This window comes from Callospermophilus lateralis, chromosome 10 (genome assembly GCF_048772815.1).
Source record: "Callospermophilus lateralis isolate mCalLat2 chromosome 10, mCalLat2.hap1, whole genome shotgun sequence".
Taxonomy (NCBI): domain Eukaryota; kingdom Metazoa; phylum Chordata; class Mammalia; order Rodentia; family Sciuridae; genus Callospermophilus; species Callospermophilus lateralis.
In genome coordinates, this window is record NC_135314.1 from 7,511,731 (window position 1) to 7,535,833 (window position 24,103).

At 43.8% G+C, this 24,103-nt stretch overlaps 1 protein-coding gene across 8 annotated transcripts in view; it reads left to right on the forward strand.

Annotated features, from left to right (window-relative positions):
* Positions 1 to 13,488: 13,488 nt before the first annotated feature.
* The window catches only part of Hlcs (holocarboxylase synthetase), a 190,789-nt gene continuing 180,174 nt past the window's right edge, over positions 13,489 to 24,103 (forward strand). For 2 of the 8 annotated variants that reach the window (XM_076868956.2, XM_076868960.2), the window contains exon 1: positions 22,318 to 22,507. Coding sequence is in view for 1 of the 8 variants with exons in the window: in XM_076868954.2 (XP_076725069.2) it covers positions 23,757 to 23,759 (3 nt within the window). In the remaining 7 variants the exon portion in view is untranslated. The other 6 variants (XM_076868959.2, XM_076868962.2, XM_076868957.2 and 3 more) reach the window with 6 other exon arrangements.

Below are 24,103 nucleotides of genomic sequence, written 5' to 3' on the forward strand. Positions count from 1 at the left end.
CGCGAGCGCGGGACTCCCGGGCTCCTTGCTGCAGCCGGAACCGCTCTGCAGTGCGCTGGTGAGGCTGCGTGGGAGAACTGGAACCTAGTTGGCATAATTTAAATTTATGGATTAAAAAAGTCTCCTTAAGGGATTAAAATGTTTCCACAGTTTTTCTTTAAGATTTAGACAATGATGATCCTAAAGGCCAACAGTAATGGGGCGGGGGGTGTTGACGAGTAACTTCATACAAATGATTAAAAAGACCTCGATCATAAAGGCGAGGGGTGGAAGAAGGCAAAGGACCTTAAGCCACATTGCACCGAAGGGGCTGTTTTAACGGGACAGCTAGGTCTTGCAGGCAGCTGGGGACAGGGTAAACAGCTTTCTGAGAAAGTTTGATAACATATTTTGTGTGTCTTACAAATGTCCACCTGTGTCCGATGTCAATACTAAAATTGTATTTTGAAATAGGAATGAGCTGGATCTATCACAATGAAAAAATAGGGAGAATAGACAAATTTTCTTAGAAGAGTTCCAAATAATTTCTGTAGATAATCTGATCTCAAGGATGTAGAATGTAACTACAGAAGTCATAATTAAAATCTAAAATTATGTTTTAATGAAAAAATAAATTTATTGTAAGATAAAATGAGTTTTTTAGAAAGTTTTTCTGCAGATAGAGGAATTAAAATACAATAAAAGGCAGCTGGGCAGGGAGAGTTAGCTGGGTGGTAGAGTGCTTGCCCTGGGTTGCATTTCTAGCACCACAAAGCAAACAAGAAATAAATAAAATACAATAATAGAAAGAAAAGGTTGTTGAGATGGTTGACTTTGTATCACCAAATAGAATTACTGTTTTGAATCCATGGCACATCTTTAGAATAGAGGAGTGATTTGGGGGAAGGAGTAGACATGTTAGGAAACTTCATTAGGCCCCTGATTTATAAGCTGGGAAACAGGCAGAACTTGCAGTGAATCTCTGCCTGGGCAGTGATGAGGAAATAATTAAATGGAGATTCTATCTCTTGCTGAACTGTCTTTAATTGAAAATCCTTTTTCATATGCTGACTTTCAGTGGCAGTTTAGAAACAAAGAATAGAGAGTTAACCCTGAGGGTTTCCGGTGGCCTAGGAGGAGGATACCAAAAGTCAAAACATCTAAGAGGGCAGAATATTTTTACATAAACAGTGTTGAAGACAAGCAGGGAAATGAGAATTTCCTTTCCTTCTGTTTAGTGAGGCTGTATTTCCTGTTATCCACTCCAAGGAGTGTTGTGCGCCTCTGGAGGGGGGGTTTGGAAGCTACAAGATGTTATTATTGCTCTTGATGTTGTTACTTTCTAAAAGATTTTGTGGTGCTGGGGATTTAAACCAGGGCCTAATGTGTGTGAGGCAAATATTCTACCATTGAACTATATCACTGACCCAAGATTCTTTTTTTTTTTTTTTTTAAGAGAGAGAGAGAAGGGTTGGGGATATAGTTCAGTTGATAGAGTGCTTGCCTTGCATGCACATGACCCTGGGTTCGATCCCCAGCACCAAAATAAATAAATAAATAAAGAGAGAGAATTTTAATATTTATTTTTCAGTGGACACAACATCTTTGTTTGTATGTGGTGCTGAGGATCGAGCCCGGGCCGCATGCATGCCAGGCTACCGCTTGAGCTACATCCCCAGCCCTATCACTGGCCCAAGATTCTTTAAGAATTAAAAAAAAAAAAAAAAAAAAAAAAAAAAAAAATATATATATATATATATATATATATATATATTTGTTCCATGGGCAAAAGAGGTACATTTGTTTTGGTGTTTAAATTTTTATTTACATATTTTCATTTCTGAAAATTGTGAAAAAAAAATATAGTTTAAAATTTACTATCCTAACCATTATGAGTGTATAGTTCAGTGGCACTGGACACATTCACATTGTACAACCAACAGTAACCTCCATCCCTAGCACGTTTCATCTAAAACCAAAACTCCTAAACAACACCTTGGCATCTCCCCTTCCCACCAAGCCCCAGCAGCCACCTTTCTTTCTGTGTCTCTGCTTTAGTTGACTCTAGGTCTAATGAATCGCTCATGTAGGTGGAATCACCTGGTGTTTTTCTTTTTGTGGCTAACTTATTTCACCTAGCACGATGTCCTTGAAATCCATCCACACTTCAACATATTAGAATTCTCTTCCTTTTTAAGGCTGAGTACTATGCGATTGCAGGTACATCATGAAATCTACATTTTGTCTATCCATTCTGTTCTCTATAGATGGACACTTGGATGGCTTCGCCTTTTGGAGACTGAGTAATCCTGCTATAGGTACACAAAAGGTGGTACCTGTCCTCATCCATCATAAAAGTCACAGCCAATGGTCCTTCAAAAAGACACCTAACAAGAGAAAAGCATAGCAGATTTATTTAATCAGAGTTTTATATGACACAGGAGGCTTCCGAAACAATGACCTGAGGACCCAAGGAGATGGGCCAGTTTTTATGCTTAGGCTAGATGAAGTGTGGACAGCTTGCACACAAGGGCAACTGGACAAGAGGGTGTGACCTAACGGTCTAGACTGAGACGGGGAACCCAGCAAGGCCAGTCTGTTCAGATTCTTTGTGACTACTCTGGCCAGCATTCCTTCCTCCCACGTATGGGGCAGTGTCCCTCTGGAAGGAGGGTCTTGGGACCTACCATCAGACGAGGTAGGCAGAGAATGTCTTTTTGGCCAGCTCTTTGAGAAATGGAGGGGAGCAGGAGGAAGGAGGGCAGAAGGTCAGAGAAACACTTTGCCCCCTAAGCTGCCTCTGGACCTCCCCATCTCCTTTAGGTCAAAGTTCTCAGTGTGCCAAAGTGCCATGGTTGGGGGTACCCTTGACTGAGCCCCAGCACTGCTATGAACAGTATTTATACAATTACCTGCTTTCAGTTCTTATGAGTATATACTCAGAAGTAGTATTGTTGAATGAAATATATTTGGTTTTAAATTTTTATGTTAAGGCTTGAGTTGGCTTTTGAAAAAAAATTAGCATGAAATTCATATTCACGTTGCAAAGGGAAATTGTGAAGGTTTCTATTCTATGAGTGCAGATGTCCTAGCTCACCGGATGACTGGAAGCTGGAACCATCTTCAGATACTCTGAGTTAAAGCCAGGACCATAGCCCTGGCTGCCGGACCCTCCTCATGTCCCCTCCCCTGTCCTTTACCTCTCCAATCTCACCTCGCACTCTGCCTGCCTCCCCTTGAGTCCCTGGGCCAGGAGCACCCAGCACACTTGTCGCTTGGGGCTTCTGCCTGAAGCCTTCCAGACTCTCCAGTCTTATCTCCTCATCTCCTTTGGTCTTTACTCAAATGCCCTCTGGGGATGACACCTTCCATGTTCCATGAGCGTGTTAAAGCATCTTCACCTCTACACACCAGCCGGTGGGCGCGCGCGCGCGCACACACACACACACACACACACACCCCTCAGCATGCCTTGCCCTCTTTTCCTGCTTTTTTTCTTCATCTTATTTATTTTTGGTACCAGGAATTGGACTCAGCTTAACCACTGAGCCACAGCCACAGCTCTTTTTTATATTTCGAGAGAGTGTCTCGCTAAGTTGCTTAGGGCTTCGCTAAGTGTTTGAGGCTGGCTTTGAATTCAAGAGCCTCCTGCCTCAGCTCCCTGAGCCGCTGGGTTTACAGGCGTGCGCCATTGCGCCTCCCTCTTCATCCCATTTAACAAACTGTATTTTCCACATCTGAACCTATCACATTTAACATACTCTTTCTTACCAGATCACTTATATTTTATACCTTTATTTTTATTTATTTATTTATATGTTTTAAGTGGTGCTCAGGATTGAACCAGTGCCTAGCACATGCTAGGTGAATGCTCTACCGCTGAGCCACAACCCCAGCCCATTTCATTTATTTTCTGTCTCTCCCAGTAAGATGTCAACTCCACAAGGACAGAGCTTTGTCTGCTTCCTTTGTGGCTATGTCCTGAGCTGGAACTGCCTCTGACATATAGTGTGTGTTAGAGAGGGTGTAGATGTGACCATAGCTTCAGAATAAAATGAAGAAGTACTTTGCAGTTGTCCAATTTAATGATACACTGTCAGCTAACAACCAATGAGAGAGAGTATGGAAAGCAGAAAGTTTTACCCCAGGTGGCACTTGGTAAGTAACATCTCACATCAGGATGTGAAGGCACATGGGATGGCATTCCACCTGCAGTGAGTTGAACAGTGGCCTCCAAAAGCTGTCCAAGTCCTAGCCATTGGAACCTGTGAATGTGATTTTATCCAGAAAAAGGGCCTTTGCAGATGCAGTTCATTTAGGGATCTCAAGAGGAGAGCATTCTGGATTTAGGGTGTGTTGTGGTTTGAAAGTTTTGTCCCCTCCAAAATCCACATGGAAATTTCATTGCCAATGAAATGGTATTGGGAGGTGGGTCCAGTAGGAGGTAGGTAGGCCATGAAGGCTCCACTCTCATGGTGGGTTTAATGCCTTCCTGGAGTGGGTGACTTGTCCCTTTCTCTTCCACTTTTCTGCCTTATGGGGAATAGTGTTCCTTCCCCTGGAGAATGAAGCAAAAACCCTCCCTCTTGGAAGTGGAGAGTGGGCCCTTACCAGATGCCAAACCTGTCTCAGACTCCCCAGACACTAGAACTAAGCAGCCTCAAGTCTTCTGTTACAGAAGCACAAAGTGGATTAAGACAGGGTGGATCCTAAATCCAGTGACAGGTGTCCTCGCAAGAGAAAGGCCGCAGGAGATGCAAAACACAGAGACACGAGGAGAAAAGGCAATGGGAAGACAGAAGCAGAGGCTGGAGTGAACCAGGGAGCCTGGAGGATCGCCAGAGACCACCAGAAGCTAGGAGCAGCTGGTGCTGATTCTCCCTGGAGCCTTCAGAAGATAGCACCCTGCAGATGCCTTGATTTTGGACTTCACATTTCCTGAACTGTGAGAGAATAGAGTTCTGCGGATTTAAGTCACCAGTTTTTTTCTAATTTGTAATAGCAGCCATAGGACACCAAAACAGCACCCACAGTTGTGTCTAAGATGGTTCCCGAGTTTATCACTACAATGAGATCACTCTTCTAATTGGGCCTACAGGAAAATGGAAGAAACTCCTATTAGTAACCTAGTGTCTGATCATATACAGCGCTGTGTGAAAGAAAAATGGACCAAGTGATATCAGAAAAGCCAGAAATCATAGCCAGAGGAGATCTCCTCTGACCTCATGGTCAGGAGATCTTGATTATTGTTCTTAGTTCATTTTATTTTATAGATCAGATAGTGGGAGACAGTGAATAACTTGCCAGTTGCACCAATAATAGCTATTCTAATAACAATGACTTTAACATTTACTGAGCATTTATTCATTGTGTGCCAGGGACTGTGGTTTAGGAATATTAATCCACTCAGTCCTCATAGTAAGCAGAGAAGGGATACAGTAGTATTACCCATGTATTACAGGCAAGAAAATCTATTTGAGAAGTTAAATCTTTATTTCAAGGTTACCCAGAAAAATCAGGGTGGGCAATAAACCCAGGCAAGGATTACTCCAGAGTCTGGGACTGAGCAAGTATGTGCCATAGACTTCCCTTCCAGCTGGGCCTTGGGGTGCATTCCAATAATTCCAGCAACTCGGGAAGTTAAGGCAGGAGAATCACAAGTTCAAAGCCAGCCTCAGCAATTTAGGGAGGCTCTAAGTAACCCTGTCTCAAATTAAAAATATAAAGGGCTGGGGATGTAGCTCAGTGGTTAAGCACCCCTGGGTTCAATCCCCAGTACCAAAACAAACACACAAACAAACAAAAATCCTTCACTCCCTCTGTGACCTGTTAAAGAGTTGATCTCATGTCATAGTCATGCTGGCTTTCAAGGAGCGCCCATGTGAAAGGTGAGTTGGAGATGGCTGCCCAACATGTTGGAGCTGGCCACTGGCTGCCGCTCAGGAGATTGCAAGTTCATGGTTAAAAAGCCAAACCTGGGCTGGGGTTGTAACTCAGTGGTAGAGCACACACCTTGCATGTGTGAGGCACTGGGTTCGATCCTCAGCACCACATAGAAATAAATAAAGGCATTGTGTCCATCTACAACTAAATAAATATTAAAAAAAAAAAAAAAAGCCAAACCTATGGTAGTTTCTGGGCTGCCTCCTTGTTCTTATCATGGGGAACAGGCAATGAGCAAGACCTCTGTCCCATTCTGATCCTCCCCAAATGAAAACTGAGGCTCTGGGCCATGCTGAAATTCAAGTTCTGATAATTCAACTCTGATAAGTTGAATTCAGATTGTCTGTTTCCTCTGCCCTCCTGGGTTTTTGTAGTATTGAAAGGGAAAATAATTCCATGTACAGTTGATCCTCCCTCTGTATCTGCAGGTTCCATACCTGCAGATTCAACCAAAGTCAGGTGGAAGATATTTGAAAGAAATTATGCCTGGACTGAACAAGTACAGACTTTTTTTCTTGCCATTATTCCCTACACAATACAGTACAACAATTATTTACAAAATACTTACATTGTGTTAGATGGTACAAGTAATCTAAAGATGATTTAAAGTAGATTTGGGATAGTCATGTGTTTTATGGAAATGTATATCATTTTTACTGTGTGTGTGTGTGTCTGTGTGGTAGTGCTAGGGATGGAACCCAGAGCCTCACACATGCTAAGCATACACTCTACCACCGAGCTACACCCCCAGCCCAGTACCAGACCATGTTCTATGAGTGATTTGAGTGTCTGTGGACTTGGGTATCAGAGAGGAGTGGGGTGAAGGGCCGGTCATGGAATCAATCCTCCGAGGATGCAGAGGGACGACTATGTACGTATTTTAAAAGCCCTCGAGACGCACAGAGCACATGAGGAGGAAAAATCAGTGATGCCTTAGGCCTCTGTGGCTCCTAGAAAGGTACAGAGATTTTTTTTTCCTAATCTTTGAAATAAAGGCTAATCAACTTGCGCAGCCCTCTGCCCATTCGCTATTGGAGGATTCTAGCTGATGGCCTTATGCCATTCTGAGCTGTAATAGTCTAGGATTTCCACAGTCACTTGCTAGTCAATATGGCCAGCTTGCCCCCACTACAGAAACCTTTTTTCTCCACGTTCTCCTTCTTCATTTTTTAGTTTCATTTTACTGGTAGATTATGTACTTATAAAAAGCAATGCAGTGAAAAGTTCCCTTTTCTCCCCTGCTTCCATGCACCCCATTCCCCAAAGTATCCCTATTCTTAAAAGCTTCATGTGGGCTGGGGTGTGGCTCAGTGAAGAGCACTTGCCTAGCACGTGTGAGGCACTGGGTTTGATCCTCAGCACCACATAAAAATCAATCAATAAAACAAAGCTATTGTGTTCATCTACAACTAAAAATAAAAAAAATTAAAAATAAAAAAAACTTCATGTGCACACTTTTAGGTCCCTTGTGTAAATACAAGCGAATGTATTAATATTTTGTTATCAGCCTTCTTGCCTACTTTAATTTTTTAATCGCCCCCGCCCCCAGTGCTGGGGACTGAACCCAGCGTCTCAGCAGAAGAGCTTGACCACTGGGCTCCACTCCCAGCCCAGCCTCCATCCCTTTTACACCCATGGGGCCTGTCAGTCCACACATTTCACACAGCTTCCTTATTTTCTTCTTGCTTCCCCTCCTTTTTAAGAGCTGTAGTGTTCTAGTGCATGTAGCACCACCATTTATTTACTGTCCCTACCTGATATCCAGGTAGTTTCCAGTCTTCTGTTGTTACAAACTAGGCCTCACTGAATAACCTTAAATATACATGCACTGTTAGAATCTGGCATTTTGCCAGAGAAATGTTAGAGTCTGTAAACAAATCTGGATGGCGCCTGGCAAAATGCCAGAGGGAGTGGTTTGTGAAGTAACTCCAGCGAGCCATTAAGTGTGGAGATTCCTTATTGGTTGACTGATGTATCTAGTTTATGTTAATTAAGATAAGCTGTGTGGAATGTATAAATACCGCTCCTGTCCTACAATAAATGGCTCCCACTCCTGCTGTATCAATCTACCAAGTTGTTCGTCACCCCCACCCCTGCGGCAGACACACCCCCGGACTGCGGCAATGCACCATTTGGCACATGGGTGGCCGTCTATGTGGGCATGTTCCTAGAAAGTGTGCCTAAAGTGGGCCTAAGTTTTTTGCCACTCGGCTAGGTCCCCTATGCGTTGGTACCATCTACAGACCTAGGCCGCCTTCTCAGGGGCCTGTCACATTCCCTTGGTCCCTTGGAGAGATTTACTTCCCAGCAGTTGGAGTAACTGGTATATCGTATGCATAACTCACATTACACAGTGAACATAACTTTATCTTTTATATTCTCTTTAAAATTCATCCTGTAGAGCTAGACACGGAGGTGCACACCTGTGATCCCAGTAGCTGAGGAGGCTGAAGCAGGAGGATCGCAAGTTCAAAGCCAGCCTTAGTAACTTAGTGAGACTCTGTCTCAAAATAAAATATTGAAAAAGAGCTAGGGATGTGGCTCAGTGGTTAAGTGCCCCTGGGTTCAATCCCAAGTACCCACCCCCCAAAAAAAATCCAGTTAAAAGTATCTTCATTTGCACAGAGGAAAACTACTACCACTGTGTTAGCCTCCCAGGGCTTCTGTAACAAAGTACCAGAAACTGGGGGGGCCACAACAGATCTTAATTGTTTCTCAGTTCTGGAGGCCAGAAGTTTGAAATCTCAGTGTTGGTGGGGCATCTTCCTTCTGAGGCCTGGAGGGAATCAACCTCGAATCTTCCTAGGCTTGGTGGCCTTCCAGCTCTGCATCATCGGGTGGCTTTCTCCATCTGTCTCCATCCTGGCACAACTAGCTTCTCATAAAAACACCAGTCTATTGGATCAGCACAACCTCGTCTTAAATAACTGCATCCCCAGTGACCTTCTTTCTAAATAAGGCCACACTTTCAGAGATGCTCGAGGTTAGGACTTTAACATCTCTTTTTCAGGGACATACAATTCAACTCCTCAGAGACCCAAAACTTTCCTGCTGGCTTTAGGGAGGGGACAACTTCAGGATCACTTCTAGAAATTAGTCCGTGCATGCTGCAGTCCGGCTGCAGCAAAATAACCCGGTGGGGGCAGGGGGGGGGGTGATGAAAAACTTGTGTACAATGATACAGCAGGAGTGGGAGCCATTTATTGTAGGACAGGAGGGGTATATATACATTCCACACAGCTTATCTTAATTAACATAAACTAGATACAGCAGTCAACCAATAAGGAATCTCCACACTTAATGGCTCGCTGGGTAACTTCACAAACCACTCCCTCTGGCAAAATGCCAGGCGCCATCCTGACTTGTTTACAGACCCTAACACCTGCAGTCCTAGATATTTATCAGTCCTCCAGGGCCTTCCCAAGGGCAGCTAGGTCAGGGTTTGGGGCTGCCTGCCTGCAGGAAGGGGTGAGGTCCAGGGTTTCCATTAGCTCTCTTGCTGATCTCCTTAGAGCCCCGATGTTTCGCTCCCCCCGGGGGAGGGGTGGAGGGAGTGGAGGAGGCTGGGAAGCTCTGAGCTCCCAGGGCCTGCTATTGCTGTCCTTTCTTCTCCTGAGTATTTTTGGAATTTCTCTGGAGATTTCTACCCTGATCTCCTAATTCCAGTGAATGCCACTCAATTGAGGGAAATAACAATAACTTCTTTAGCTCATAGAAACCTAGCATCCTTCCCTCTGTGTCCTAAGCAGACCTTTTGGACATAACCCTAAATGATCCAATGTCAGCTTCCCTTCTCCTCCCCCATCTGATCCACCTCTGGTTCAAGGACTCCTACAAGGAGCACAGGCTGATGAGAAGGCTGCAGGACACTCCTAGCTCGTCTTGCTACCAGAGCAGCTGTCAGCTGCCGCAGTCTCTGGCTGGGCACAAATCACGAGTCTCCACACAGCTTGTAGATTCAAACAGCAATTCTTTATTCCCGAACTCACACCGGCCGTCTACAAACACGTTCTGGGGGAATCCACGTTCTCTGCCCAAATCCACAATGGAGATTTCACCTAGGTAAAGCTACAAGGCCTTTATTATTATCTTATGTGTTGTACGTTTGTTTGCACATTTGTGTTTTGTGTTGTATGTCTGTGTGTGCGTATTTTATATATGAGGAGCGCTCATGAGAAAATGGATCCAAATTATTATTTTTTTTATTCACGTGATTTAAATGGCTTAATTTAAATTAGGTAAACAGCTGTTAAGGATTGTTTTTAAAGGTGGTTAACAGATCTGCTTGTTTACTAATTTAAATCAGGTAAACAGCTGTTAAGGATTGTTTTTTAAGGAGGTTAACAGATCTGTTTGTTTACTTTCACCTTTCCTTTTCATTATATTTAATAATTCTTTTCAGGTTAATGTCTTTTTAGCATCATTGCCAAAATTCCTATCTTCATCCCAATGAATATAACTCAACAAGTATGCTCAATCAAGGAGTCAACTTACTTTGGGAGGAAACGGACTTTGGGAAGAGACGGACAGATTGATAGATTCCTCCCCTTTGAACTGCTTACAGAACTTGCCTGGACTATGTAACTACGTTTAGTGCAGCAAATTGTGGTAATGCTGGCATATCTTTGCTGATGGTGTCACCAGTGATCTTTGCTGATGGTGTTACCAATGATGCAATTTTTCCAAAGGAACTGTCAATTGGCTTGGTGTCGTGGCATTTCTGTATCCTCCTCCCTTCTGCTAGTGATGGTTTAAATTTGGGGGCCAATGGCTATCCTAAAGGTCAGTTTTATGCTGGACCGGCAGTCAGTGACGGGTATGATCCAATTGCAGTGGTATCAACCTAAGACAGGAGGCTGACGCCTAAAGGTCAGTTGCCTAAAGGTCAGTTTTCCGATGACGGGTAAGAACCATATGTTGAATTGGACAACCTACCAGGCGCGGTCCTTAAGCCACATTAACCTCACTCCCCCACTGGCACCAAGGCCAAATTTGGGGGCCAACAGAGGTGAGGCAAAGAACCTCACCCCCCCACTGGTGCATAGACCTATCCACAAGTATGGCTGTATGCTGGACCGGTAGTCAGTGACGGGTATGATCCAGTTGCAGTGGTATCAACCTAAGCCAATGACGGGTAAGAGCCATATGTTGAACTGGACAACCTACCAGGCACGGTCCTTAAGCCACATTACTTGTTGTTTAATTAATCAGAAGGGGGGAGATGCTGGGAGCCATCAGCCAAGTAGGTATGACAAATTCCTTGCCAGCTTACTCCCATGCTGTCTAGTGGAAGGACTTCTGAAAGGTGACCTTGCTCAAGGACCAGGGCAGGATCCGTGTTTAGGGTGTTCCCCCTTTAGAATAGGGCAGTTTAGCATAATAGGAGATTAGGGTGTTCCCCCTTTAGAATAGGGCGTATCCTGCTGCTGAGTTCCTCTTGAGTGCTTAGGGTCAGACAGTATATTTTGGGAGACAGAAGCCCAGGAGTGTGGATTTGGGCAGAGAACGTGGATTCCCCCAGAGCGTGTTTGTAGAGCCGGTGTGAGTTCGGGAATAAAGAATTGCTGTTTGAATCTACAAGCTGTGTGGAGACTCGTGATTTGTGCCCAGCCAGAGACTGCGGCAGTCAGCCCAACTCATGCTTGGATTTCCTATGTGATGTCACATGCTCATCCACAAGGTCCCCCAATTGCAAGGACATACACTATCAAGCTCTCCAGGTGGCCTTCTGCTCTCTGGATTTTTCCTGGGGAATGGAGAGACCAGGAGATGAAACCCCAGAGCAAGAAGAGGGTTCTCTCCAAAGAAATCTCACCCCAATCCTCTCCTCACTCTAACCCCCTCATAGTTCCTCACTCTGGCTGAGGAGCTGAGGACTGGCTCGGCACCTCATCTTGGCAGTACTGGCGTGTGGGGACTTTTCTGGCATTCCTTTTGCATCTGCTAGGCACGTTATCATTATCCATACTTCACAGAAGGTTCCTATTCTAGCATTCTCTTCCCTGGTGCCAGGATACTGAACTGAAGTACAACAGCAAAGTGGTTATGTATGCAATAACTTCCTCTGCCTTTCAAAGAAGGTGAGTCCTCAAAATTGAAAGGTCTTTTAAATTTAAGAAAAAAATAAACTTGTTAAAAATAGTTTGGGATTTATAGAAAACTTACAAGGGAGTTTCCATAAACCAGTTTCCCATTATTTACATGTACTGCATAGTATTTGTTATAATTAAGAGTCCAATACTGGTATCTTACATTATTGATACATATTTTGTATTATTGGCATATACCTCATTCAGATTTTCTCATTTTTCCTCCAGTGTCCTTTTTCTCTTCCAGAATCCATGTAGGACACCACCGTACATTTGACCATGAGGCCTCCTTAGACTCTTTTTGATTTTAACAGTTCTTCAGATTCTTCTTGTTTTCCATGACCTGGACAGTTCTTAGGTGGCTGGTCTATTTATAGAATATTCTTCTATTGGGATATGTCTGATGTATTTCTCACAATTAGAGCAGGTTGTGATTTTTAAGAAGCATGGTATAATAAAAAATACATTTGGTCTTTGACCCCAGTTCCTTGCACAGAGCTCCTTAAGCCCTTGGAATTTCCTGAGTGACAAGAGTGTCTGCTTTGGTATCATAAGGAGCACCTTTCAATTATACCTGGGTTTATGCTATTAAGGTGATACTGCTGGGTTCCTGGATGGATTCAGGATGGAGGCTGGTGACCACAGAATATGGACTGGAGGTTTAGTTCAGTCGTAAATGGTCAATACTTAATAAAAAATGCCTAAGTAATAAAACCCCAATTTAAAAAACCCCCTTAAACAACAGGGTTGAGACCTTCCTAACTTGTGAACATACTGAATTACCAGGAAGATGAAACTCCCAGAGAGAATACGGAAATTCCAAGGGACTTCCCCCATATTTGCCCTAAGCATCTCTTGCCATTTGGCTGTTCCTGAATTGTATCTTAATAATCTGGTAATTCCAATTAACGAACTCTCATGAGTTCTGAACCTGGGGTAGGGATCCTGGGAATCCCCGGAATCCAGTGGGCAGGCAGAAATGCGAGTAGCCTGAGCACCCCCCTTACGGCTAGCGTCTGATGCGGGGCAGTCTTTCCGGGCTGAGCCCTTAACCTGGGGGTCCCGCTAACCCTGGGGCTGGAGTCGGCCTTGAAATGCTGGACACCCAGTTGAAGTCGGAGGATTGGGGAATCGACTGTTGGTGTTGGAAAGGGCATCTCAGTGTTTGGTGTCAGGAAGGAGACCCTATCAGGGTGGAAGCCCAAGGAGCCGAGGGCCCCCTCTTTGCTGAGATGAGATACCAGGCTGCAGGAGGGAGGGATGCAAGGAGCGTGAAAAGGGGCAGCGAGGGAGAGAGGACGCTGAAATTCCAAGGCACTTCCCCCATATTTGCCCTGAGAGGTCGAGGCCGAGCTGTCCGTGTCCCCTACGAGCAAGGGCCTGCAGCAAGGGCTGGAGGTGGGTAGCGCCGCCCCGCGCTGAGCGGCCTTCCCGCTGGCTGACGCCGATGGACGCTAGAGGGCGCAGCGCGGAGGGAGTCGCCCGCGACCACCAGCGGAGGAAACGGCACCACCTCGAGCTCAGAAGTAGGTTGGCGCGTCGCGAGACTGGGCGGGTGTGGGGCATCGCCGCGGGGCTGGGCCCGAGCGGGGCTCGGGTGGCCCAGCAGGGCTGCCGCAGTAGGCGGACCGCGCCCTCAGTCAGTCAGGGCCGCAGTACTGCAGCGAGGACGGCCGGGTGACCGCGCCACTCGCCTGGAAGGGGCGGGGCTTCCGGTAGAACTGCAGCAGGAACCTCGAGGCAGCGTGGCAGCGGGTCGCTGCTCGCGCTCCTCCCCACCGTCCCCCCTTTGCTGCGCCGGCTGGTCAGTGCGCACGCGCGGCGCGGCCCCAGGGCCTTCTTCGAGGGCCCCGCCCTCTGTGATAACGTGGAAAAAACCAGAAACTGTAGCGAAAAGGAAAAAAAAAGACAAACTGCGAAAAGATTTTTGCAACATATATCACAGATAAAGTGTTAATATTCCCAGTATGTAAATGACAGAGATCCAAAATCCAATTTAAAATTAGTCAAAAAGACATGAATGGACCATCTGTACAAAAATGCCATAAGATTGGGTGTTAAGTGAAAAGATGAACAATTTCTCTCCTGACAAGAGAGAAATTGCACAGTACCCTGAAATATCACTTCTAATATATTCAGTTTGCAAAAAGGCAGAAGTAGTAAGAGGCTGTGGGGAGGCAGGCTCTCTCTTGCATTGCTGGTGGGAATGCAAGATGGCACAACTCCGGCAGCAAGGGAATTTGGCAACATCTACCATCTAAGCATTTACCATTTGCCCAGTTTACCCTGAGAGTTTGCCCTGAAGAAACACCTACACCAATGATCGTGTATATGTGTACAAGGTTATTCATTGCAGCATCATTTGCAGTCATAAAATCTTGGGAACAATCTCAATGCTAAAACACAGGAAATTGATTCATTAAACTCCAGTGCATCCACACAATGCAGTACTATGCGGTTGTGAAAGAGAGGGAGATTTCTTGAAAGGATATGGAGCGATTTCTAGACATACTGATAAGTTAAAAAAAGCTAAATACAAGAATACTATATTGTGTTATTTTAAAAAAAAATGCTTTTTTAGTTGTAGATGGACACAATACCTTTATTTTATTTGTGTATTTTTTTTATGTGGTCCAGTGCCTCACACATGCCAGGCAAGCCTGTATCATTGAGCCATAACCCCGGCTCTTTATTGTAGTATTTTTGTGTAAAAAAGGGGGAATTAGTAAAATATTCAACTATCACTTTATTTTATTTTATTTTTTAAAGGAAAAGTAAACCAGGAAGAATTGGTCAGATTACTGGGTTGGTGGAAATGTGGTGGAAATTTAGGAGGAAATGATGTTTCTCCAAAAATGCTTTCTTTGGGGTAGTTTTGACTTTTAGAAATGTGAATATTCCAATACTTTAAAAATAAAGTTAAATCAACAAAGATGAGGGGGGAAACCCTTAAAATTGAACACAAACATAAATGAAATAATCTACATAGTAAATAAACCACAGGAAAGTAAATCCAAATAACTCTGAAGAGCTCTCTTTGGCTGTAAACCTTCTGTGTGTAAACAGGCTAACACAAACACAAAGCAGTTTTGAAATTCACTTAGTTGGTAGTGACATGGTGTAGCAATTCTGAAAGTATTTTTTTTTTCTGAGTTGTAGGTTTAAGCAAATCAGTAAATATATTGTTGGGAGCCAAGAGTCTCACTGTGGGATAAAGGGAAACTCATATGGAGTGAGGGAAGGCAAGGAAGAGTTTTGTGGATTGAAATGAGAGGTTTTTTGTTTTAAGAATCCATTTCTTAGATAGGTCCCTCAAAGAGCCTGGGAACAGGCCACATGAATAGCAATGAGCATTCCTCGTGCCCAGTCTTGGTTTCTAAATGCTACTGTCCATTAAAAGAAGCAGAGGTCCCTGGAGAGATGGCTCAGTCAGGGAGAGTGAAAGATGAGCCAGGAATAGCTTGGGCCAAAAAACAAGGAAATGCTCAAAGAATGATAGAGATAAATCAGAAGGACACAAGGGCTTCCAGTTGCCAAACCTGGAACGACTGGAACATCAAAATGATAAATGACAATAATGAATGATCACAATGAATAAAAAATATCCATGAGTCCAGAGTGATACTAAAAAGCAAATAAACTTACAAACAAATAAATCTAGGTAGTAGGGACAGCTATTCTTTACAGTAGAATAAATGCTGCCAACAAGCAAATGCTAAAGGAAAGTAGTTAGAAAAGTTGCCATATTGCAAATATCATGGTAATCACGGATTCAGGTGGCAATAGATAACGGACACTAAGCCTGATGGATGAAAAATCTTACTGGGGAATAAAATATTACAATCTCAAAGTATCACTCCACAAATTATGTATTACTTACAAAGGCGAAAAAGGAAACTTTATAGTGAGTAAATCTAGTAGGTACCACCTGGACCATGTCATCAAGGTCAGCATCACCAGTAAGGGATGAACTGACATCATGCCAAGAATGCATCACCTGCCTTAGATTATGAGAAGGCATCAGGCAAACTCATATTGAGGGACCAGCCATCAAATACTGGCTCTGACTTAATGTCAAGGTCATGAAAGACTAGATTTAAGGGAAATAAGAGACATGACAACTAAATGGCATTTGTGTCCTTGAACTGGAAAAAAATATTGCTAGGAAGGATATATTAGTCTGTTTTCTGCTGCTACAACTGAAAACTATAGACTGGGAAATATATAAAAAAGAGTTTATAGCCAGGCGGGTGGTGTACTCCTGTAATCCCAGTGACTACAGAAGCTAAGGCAGGAGGATCACAAGTTCAAGGCCAGCCTGGGAAACTTGGTGTGACCCCATCTCAAAATAAAAAATGAAAAAGGTTGGGGATGTAGCTCAGTGGTAAAGCACCCAGGATTCAATCCCTGATTAGAGAGAGAGAGAGAGAGAGAGAAAGAGAAAATTATATAGCTAATTTTTCTGGCTGGGAAGTCCTGTCTGGTCTGGTAAGGGCCTTTGTGCTCTGTAAGAACATGTTAAAGGGCAACACATGGTGAGAAGGAGGGAGAGTCTGCCTTATACAAAGCAACCAAACCACTCCCAAAGAGAATGGCCTTAATCCATTCATGAAGGTGGAGCCCTCTTGACCTAAACATTAGGTCCCACCTCCCATTAGGTTCTACCTCCTTGCACTGCAGGATTGGGAATTAAGGTTCCAACAAAAGGACTTTTGGGGACACATTCAAACCATATTGGATATTACTGGGGAAATATTTGTAGTTGGCAAAATGTGAATATGGGCTGTATGGTAGATGTTAGCATTGGATCAGTGTAAAATTTCTGACTTCAATCATTGCAATGTGGTTAAGTAAGAGAAATGTTCTTGTTCTTACCCTGGAGTACTTAGATGTGAAGGGCCATGATTTCTGCAGCTTAGTCTCAAATGATTCTGGAAAGAAACAACAACAACAACAACAAAAATCTATGTCATACCTTGTACCCCAGAGTGGATATGCCACAATTTTCTTTCTACGTTCTCTGTTATTCAACATTTAAAAGTTTCCAATTAAAAAAAAAAAAAAGTCACTCTTATAAACAGCATTGCTGTGAATAGCTTTACAAACATAATTTCTTTCTTTTGTTATCATTTTTTTTTGGGGGGGTAAATCCCAGAATGACAAATAGCAAATCAAAGTGTGTTAAATGTTTTTATGGTCTTTAGTTTTATGGTGTCTGGCTGATTTAAATTAAAGTCCTAATCATGGGTGGTGAGGGCAGAGCTACAAATAGTAGCGGATTCTGAAGGCAGCTGCTGGAGCTTTGTGTCGAGGGTTCTTGTGTTACTAGGAAGATACCACATGCATCAGACTTTTCAGATTAGCAACACCCCTGCCATTGTCCTTGGACCCAGGAATCCTCAGCAAGTCACCTGGACCTCATCTTAGAGTTTAGGTAATAGGGTGTTACTAATGAGCGGGCTTATGGCCAGCCTTCCAGAGATTTCCCTAAGAACCACAATGTGCAGTTTGTGTGCAAGGACCTCATAATTCTCTCGGGCTGTTGAGAAGAGTGAAAATCAGCATAAGTCTACAATCTAGAAGAAAAGGGATTTGACCTAAAATATACTGAGTTGAAAAGAAATACAAATCACTAGTTATGGTGTTGCAAGGACAAACGAGGCAGGGCACCGAAGATAGCAGGAAACAGTTTTATTTGGCTGCAGCCAGGTTCAGAGTTCACAGCTTTTGCTGTAATCAATCAATCCCCCTGAACCCTGAGTTCAGGGAGTTTCAGAATTTTATACCCCGTGTGTAAGGGGAGGGACTCAGAAGTTCCCAGTCTGCAGAAGTTCACATAAAAGCAGCTTTTTCTTTCACTGTTCTGGACAAGTTAACTCTTCAAGGACAACACCTGAGAAGGGGAGAGCTTCTTCTCCCTATTCTTTCCTCCTCTTTCAGCTGTTACCATGGAGCCCAGTTGTAACTTATCTTAAAAATGTAGACATCTATGTGAAGCCCAGCTCAAGGCCAGAGGCCTTGTTTGCACATTTCTTCAAAGTACTATACTGGATATGTTTGTGAAAACTAGTAAGGGGGTGTCCAGCACCTGGAGTGCTGGTATCTTCCCGGCCAGTGGCCAAGTAAACAGGGCAACATGAAAATAAGAAGTTTATCTACATTGGACTCTTTCTCAGAGACTCTTTTGCTGACAGTCCTAAAATCAGCCATGGTGATGAGGGCTTTTCTGTAGAGAAAGGGGGTGCCACTTCAATGGGAGTGTAAATTGGTGTAGCTACTTTGGGAAAACAGTTTAGCATTATCTTTTAATACTAAACATTAGCTTGGCCAGCATTTGACAGTCTTTCCTCTTGTAGGTATGCAACTAGAGAAATGCTTGCTTTTAGCTCCAGGGGACAATTAAATGGATGTCCAGAGCAGCACTGTTTGTCAAAGCAAACTGGGAATGACAAGTATGAAGTCGACATAAAATATGATATAGCAGTGAAAGTGAATCAACTGCAGCTATGCACAACCGTGTGTGCGAATTGTAGAAACCATCAAGGGGAAAGAATGCAAGGCTTGGAAGTTACTTATTTGGATAATATTATTTTTATAAGGCAAAAATCCCTGCATCCTTGACAATATTTACTGGATACATTCATTTGCATTTAAGAGTTATTTTTTTAAAAAAATATTTTTAGTTGTAGACAGACACAATGCCTTTATTTTATTTATTTATTTATTTATTTATGTGGTGCTGAGGATTGAACCAGTACCTCTCCTGTGCTAGGTAGGCACTCTACCACTGAGCTACAACCCCAGCCTCTTAAGAGTTATTTTTTTAAGTGTTTATTTTTTTTAGTTGTAGTTGGACACAATATATTTATTTTTATGTGGTGCAGAGGATTGAACTCAGGGCCTCACACATGCCAGGTGAGCGCTCTACCATTGAGCCACAATCCCAACCCTATTTTTTTAAATATATATTTTTTAGTTGTACGTGGACACAATACATTTATTTTATTCGCTTATTTTTTTTTTTGTGATTTTTTTGTGGCTGAGCATCCATCTCAGTGCCTCACACATTCTAGGGAAGCGCTCTGCCACTGAGCTACAACCCCAGCCCAAGCGGATGATAAATGTAAAATCCCAGTTAGAGGACTGTGATAAAAAAGAAGTAGAGAGCCACTGGTAATATTCTTCTTAAATTGGGGTAGGTATGTGGTATTCATTTTGTTTTTAGACTTTGTACCCTATCTCTAGGTTAGTGAAGTTCTATAGGATGTATTAAGTAATATATTACATTAAAAAAAAATTGGTAACCCCATTTTTCCAAGGCATCTACTGTTTGTGTAAATTGCATTAGTAAATAACAATGTAGAGAAAATCAGAAAAATCATGAAATTATAGGATTATAGGATTATAAGAGGCCTTCAAGCAGCTGGGGTTTTGGCTCAGTGGTAAAGCACTTGCCTATCGAATATGAGGCACTCAGTTCAATTGTCAGTACTGCATATAAATAAAATAAAGGTCCATCAACAACTAAAAAAATTTTTTTAAAAAGAGGCCTTCAAGATGGTCATCTAGTCTGAAATGTAATCATTTAAAATTATAAATACTAGTGAATATTTATAGTTCAAGAAATAGGAGAGGACTTTTTAAAATTTTGTTCTTTTTAGATATACATGACAGTAGGATGTATTTTGACATATTATACAGACACGGAGTACATCTTATTCTGATTAGAATCCCAGTCTTGTGGTTGTACATAATGTGGAATTTCACTTGGTGGTGTAGTAATATATGAACATAGGAAAGTTATGTCTGATTCATTCTACTGTCTTTCCTATTTCCATTCCCACCTTCCTTTCATTCCCTTTGTCTAATCCACTGAACTGCTATTCTTCCCTCTCCCCCTTACTCTGTGTTAGCAACTGCATATCAGAGAGAACATTTGGCCTTTGGTTTGTTGGGACTGGCTTATTTCACTAAGCATGTTAGTCTCCTGCTTCATCCATTTATTGGCAAAAATCATTCCTTTTACGGCTAATATTCCATTGTGTATATAATCTATATTTTCTTTATCCATTGTCTATTGAAGGGCACCAGGTGGCTCCATAGTTTAGCTTTTGTGAATTGAGCTGCTATAAACATTGTTGTGGCTGCATCACTGTAGTATGATGATTTTTAGTCCTTTGGGGATAACTGGGTCAACTGGTGGTTCCATTCCAAGTTTTCTGAGGAATCTCCATACTGCTTTCCATAGTGGTTGCACCAATTTGCAGTCACACCAGCAATGTATGAGTGCACCCCTTTCCCCACATCCTCGCCAACATCTATTGTTAACTTTTACTCTTGATAATTGCCATTCTGACTGGAGTGAATATCAGTGTAGTTTTAATTTGCATTTCTCTAATGCAAATTAAATGTTGGATGTTGAACATTTTTTCGTATATTTGTTGACCGATTATATTTCTTTTTCTGTGAAGAGCCTGTTCAGTTCCTTTGTCATTTATTGATTGGTTATTTTTTCTTTTTTGGTGTTAAGTTTTTTGAGTTCTTTATATATCCTGGAGATTAATGCTCTATCTGATGTGCTGGTGGCAAAGACTTTATCCCATTCTTTAGGCTCTCTTGTCACGCTCTTGATTGTTTCCTTTGCTGTGAAGAAGCTTTTTAATTTGATACCATGGGAGAGGACTTTTTAAAAGAAATCAATGGAAAAATTCATGAAAGAAAAAATTGAGAGGTTTGACTTAATTAAAATTTAAAGTGGTATATCTAATCATCGTGAATAAAATAAAAAAGCTAATGATAAACCACGATAAAAGTATTCCACATATATGGCAATATAAAGATATCTTTAATATAGAAAGAACCTGTGCAAATCAAAATGAAAAATGCTAATATCAAAATCCATATTAATTCATAGAAGAAATACACATAACCAGAAAAACAATTAAAAAAAAAAAACCCAGTTCTTCCAGTAATTCAAAAAGAAGAAAACCTGATCTTTTAAAGAGAGATCCCAGGGGCTGGGGATATAGTTCACAGGTAGACCACTTGCCTAATATGCACAAAGCTCTGAGTTCAAACTTTCCAATGGCAGGGGGTGGGCAGGGGGAGAGCGAGAGAAAGAAAAAGTGGGTGTGTTCCAATTTTCATTAACCAAAGTAGAAAAGACTTTAAAACATGTGCTAAAATAAACCCTCAGTCTTCTATTAGGAGGTGAAATTATATATTCATTCAAGGTAAGAGATTTGACCATGTGGTTAAACGGTCTTAGCAAGTTTCATACTCTTTAACCCAGTAATCTCATTCATAGGAACATAGGGATATATCCTAAACAGTGACCAGAAAGGTAGCCAAAAGGTTTTGTACAGGTCTTTCACTTCGGGATGAGAGCAAGCACTTGCTCGGGTATGGTCCAGCACCTGAGGAATGGACCATCGATGGGACACTCAAACATGGGATGTTTTGTAACCATCAAAATCATGTAATTGGGGACACTGATTCTGATCACCCCGAGTTTCTCTCAGCTTTCCTGTTTACCAGGGACCACAGTGGTGACAGAATGTCTCACGGAGATTTTCCTGAGGACATGGGGTCATGTGTAGACCATCCATAAACGCTTTCCTGAGGGTCAGACATGATTCCTTTCCCAACTTCTTTCTTTCTTCCTCCTTTGGGGGAGTTTTCTAAGCCACATCAGGAGTCAGTCTGTGTCCCACCACAGAAGAAAGAATTCTCACTAGAATTCCTGGAACCGAAGGGGACACTCAAGTCCTCCAGTGAAATCTCTGTGCTGAAAGTGAAGGGTTGAGTTCTGGGGTGGGAATAAGACCCCATCCTTAGGGGCAGAAGGAGATGTGACAGCGTAAGAGTTTCCGCCTCAGGAAGGCAGAGTAAACCGGGGAAAGAATCCCGGCCCCCTCTGGGCACCTTCACCAGACTGCTCTCCGGAGAGCCCGCTGGCCGCTTCTGTGCCCTCACTTGCTCCTGCCAAATGCTTTGTGTGCGGGGAAGCAGACCCAGCTCCTGCCGGGAAGGGTGCCAGTGCCCGGGGGACCGCGGAGCCACTGGTGCAAACACGGAATTTCAAAGTGGGGAGGCGGGGCAGGGGACGTGGACGCGGCCCCGCTAGCCCAGGCCAGGCCTGCCTGGGGAGGACGTATTTTGACATTTAAGGCCAGCCTGAAGGACAGGTAAGTGAGGGCAGCGGGCGGCGCGCGCCGAGGAGCCAGAAGTCCTGGCCCTCGTGGCCCTGGTGGCCACCGCACTGCCCAGCCGGGCTGGGGCGTGGTCAGGGTTTAGGGCTGCGCCGAGGGGGATCCCGATCCGGCCCTTTCCCACGGTCGGGTCTGGGCAGGCTCCGCACCTCCGCTGCCACCTGCGCTGTCCTTGCGCTCGCCCCCTTCGCGTGCGTTTCGGCACCGCTGCGCTGTGGACCAGAGCCGCCGAAGCGGGCCGCCGACCCCACGAGGAACAGCGGCCCTCGGGGCTGGGCCCTGCAGGTGCGTGCAGCGCCGGCCATTCCCAGGAACCCGTGGTGGCAGGCGCCGGGGCGGGGGCGCCCACGGGGACACGCAGGTTAGTGGGCTCTGCAGGAACCCGCCGGCTCGCCAGGCTCGGGTGTCCTGCCTTGGATCTTGCTGTGTATCGCCCTAGGGACAGTTATTTATAGTCAGGGATAGTTTCTTGGCCGCAGGGCTCTTGTGACTTTGCTGGTTTCTATTCGAGATGCTGTTTGGGGGCTGGATGCCGGCATCGTCCGGGCTGAAATCGTGGGGAAAGGGCTGCATGATGCAATTCAGCTGCATCATCCTCTGTTGGCTTCGGGCCGCTTTTTTTAAGGGCCCTTTCCCAAGGTCTGTCCGGGCTCACAGGCCTCCTCCGCTGCCACCTGCCATTTATAAACAGGTGACAGCCCCGTGGGGATGGATTACTTTTTCCTACTGTTATTTTATTATAAGCCACTTCCAATGAGTTTGGGATAAAAAGTGGAGTTTGCACGAACTCTTTAAGCATCTCAAGTTGATAGGGAAAGCAAGGAACATCAAGGGAGGGGCATGCAGATTCCCTGAACCTATAGAGGAGACTCCATACTGGGTGCCTCTGTAGAAAGATAAATTCAGTGAATTTATGTTCTGATGGCAGGGGAATGTGGAGGGATTATCAGTGCTCCGGTCCTCCCATCAGTCTTTCCACCAAAGTGTCCTTCCAGTCCCATGACATGTCCAGTATGAAAGGTTTATAATAGGTACGATTTCCCCCTTTTATTGGCTCTCCTTAAGTATGGAAGTCTCAAAGAAAATGTTCAGGCTGGCTGAGGGAAAAAAGAAAATTCTGTCATTATGTGACTCATCCATTCCTTCTCACCACTCTCTCAGCCACAGGTGAGGGTGCATCTGCACTAGGTGTCTCACAGTATCTATTAATCTTCATCTGTGCTTTGCCTGGTGACACACACACTCTCCCAGGGGCCTTTAGGGCTTTATTTTAGGCCTTGATCCTCAGTCCCTACACTTTCCCCCTTATCCCCTCCCCAGCAAGTCTTTGGGGTCAGATATGCTCCATCAAGACCCCACACAGTGGTTATCAAGCCGCGGTTTGTATCAGAAACCTCTGCTCTTCCTCCTGCAGTCTGAGGCCCTACTCTTAAGTTCATGTGATCACAAAAGCAGCATGTCAGTACTTGAAGCCAACTTCAGTTCACCTCTCACTCATTTGGAAGATAAAATGATGCAGCCTGCAGAAGTTCAAATGGTAGGCACCGAGATTGACCTCAGGAGGACAGTTTTCAGGCAGGCAGGCTTTTCCATGCCTGAGACAGGTATGCAACTTCTGGGAATGAGACCTCCACCTGCTTTGTGTAGACTATCAGAGCCTGAGTTTCCTGCTCTGTTCAAAAGAGGTACAGTACTAATATGTTTACAAAAAACATTTATGAGGATGAACTGAAGACAGCTTGCCCTCCTGTTCCCTTCCAGTGACTGACTGAGTGGGTTGTTATACTCAGCCCTGTGAACCTGTCTCATTAGCAGCCCCAATTCCTGTATTAGAGGGGCACATGCCTACAGTCTCAGGGCTACCAAATGTGTTCATGTATA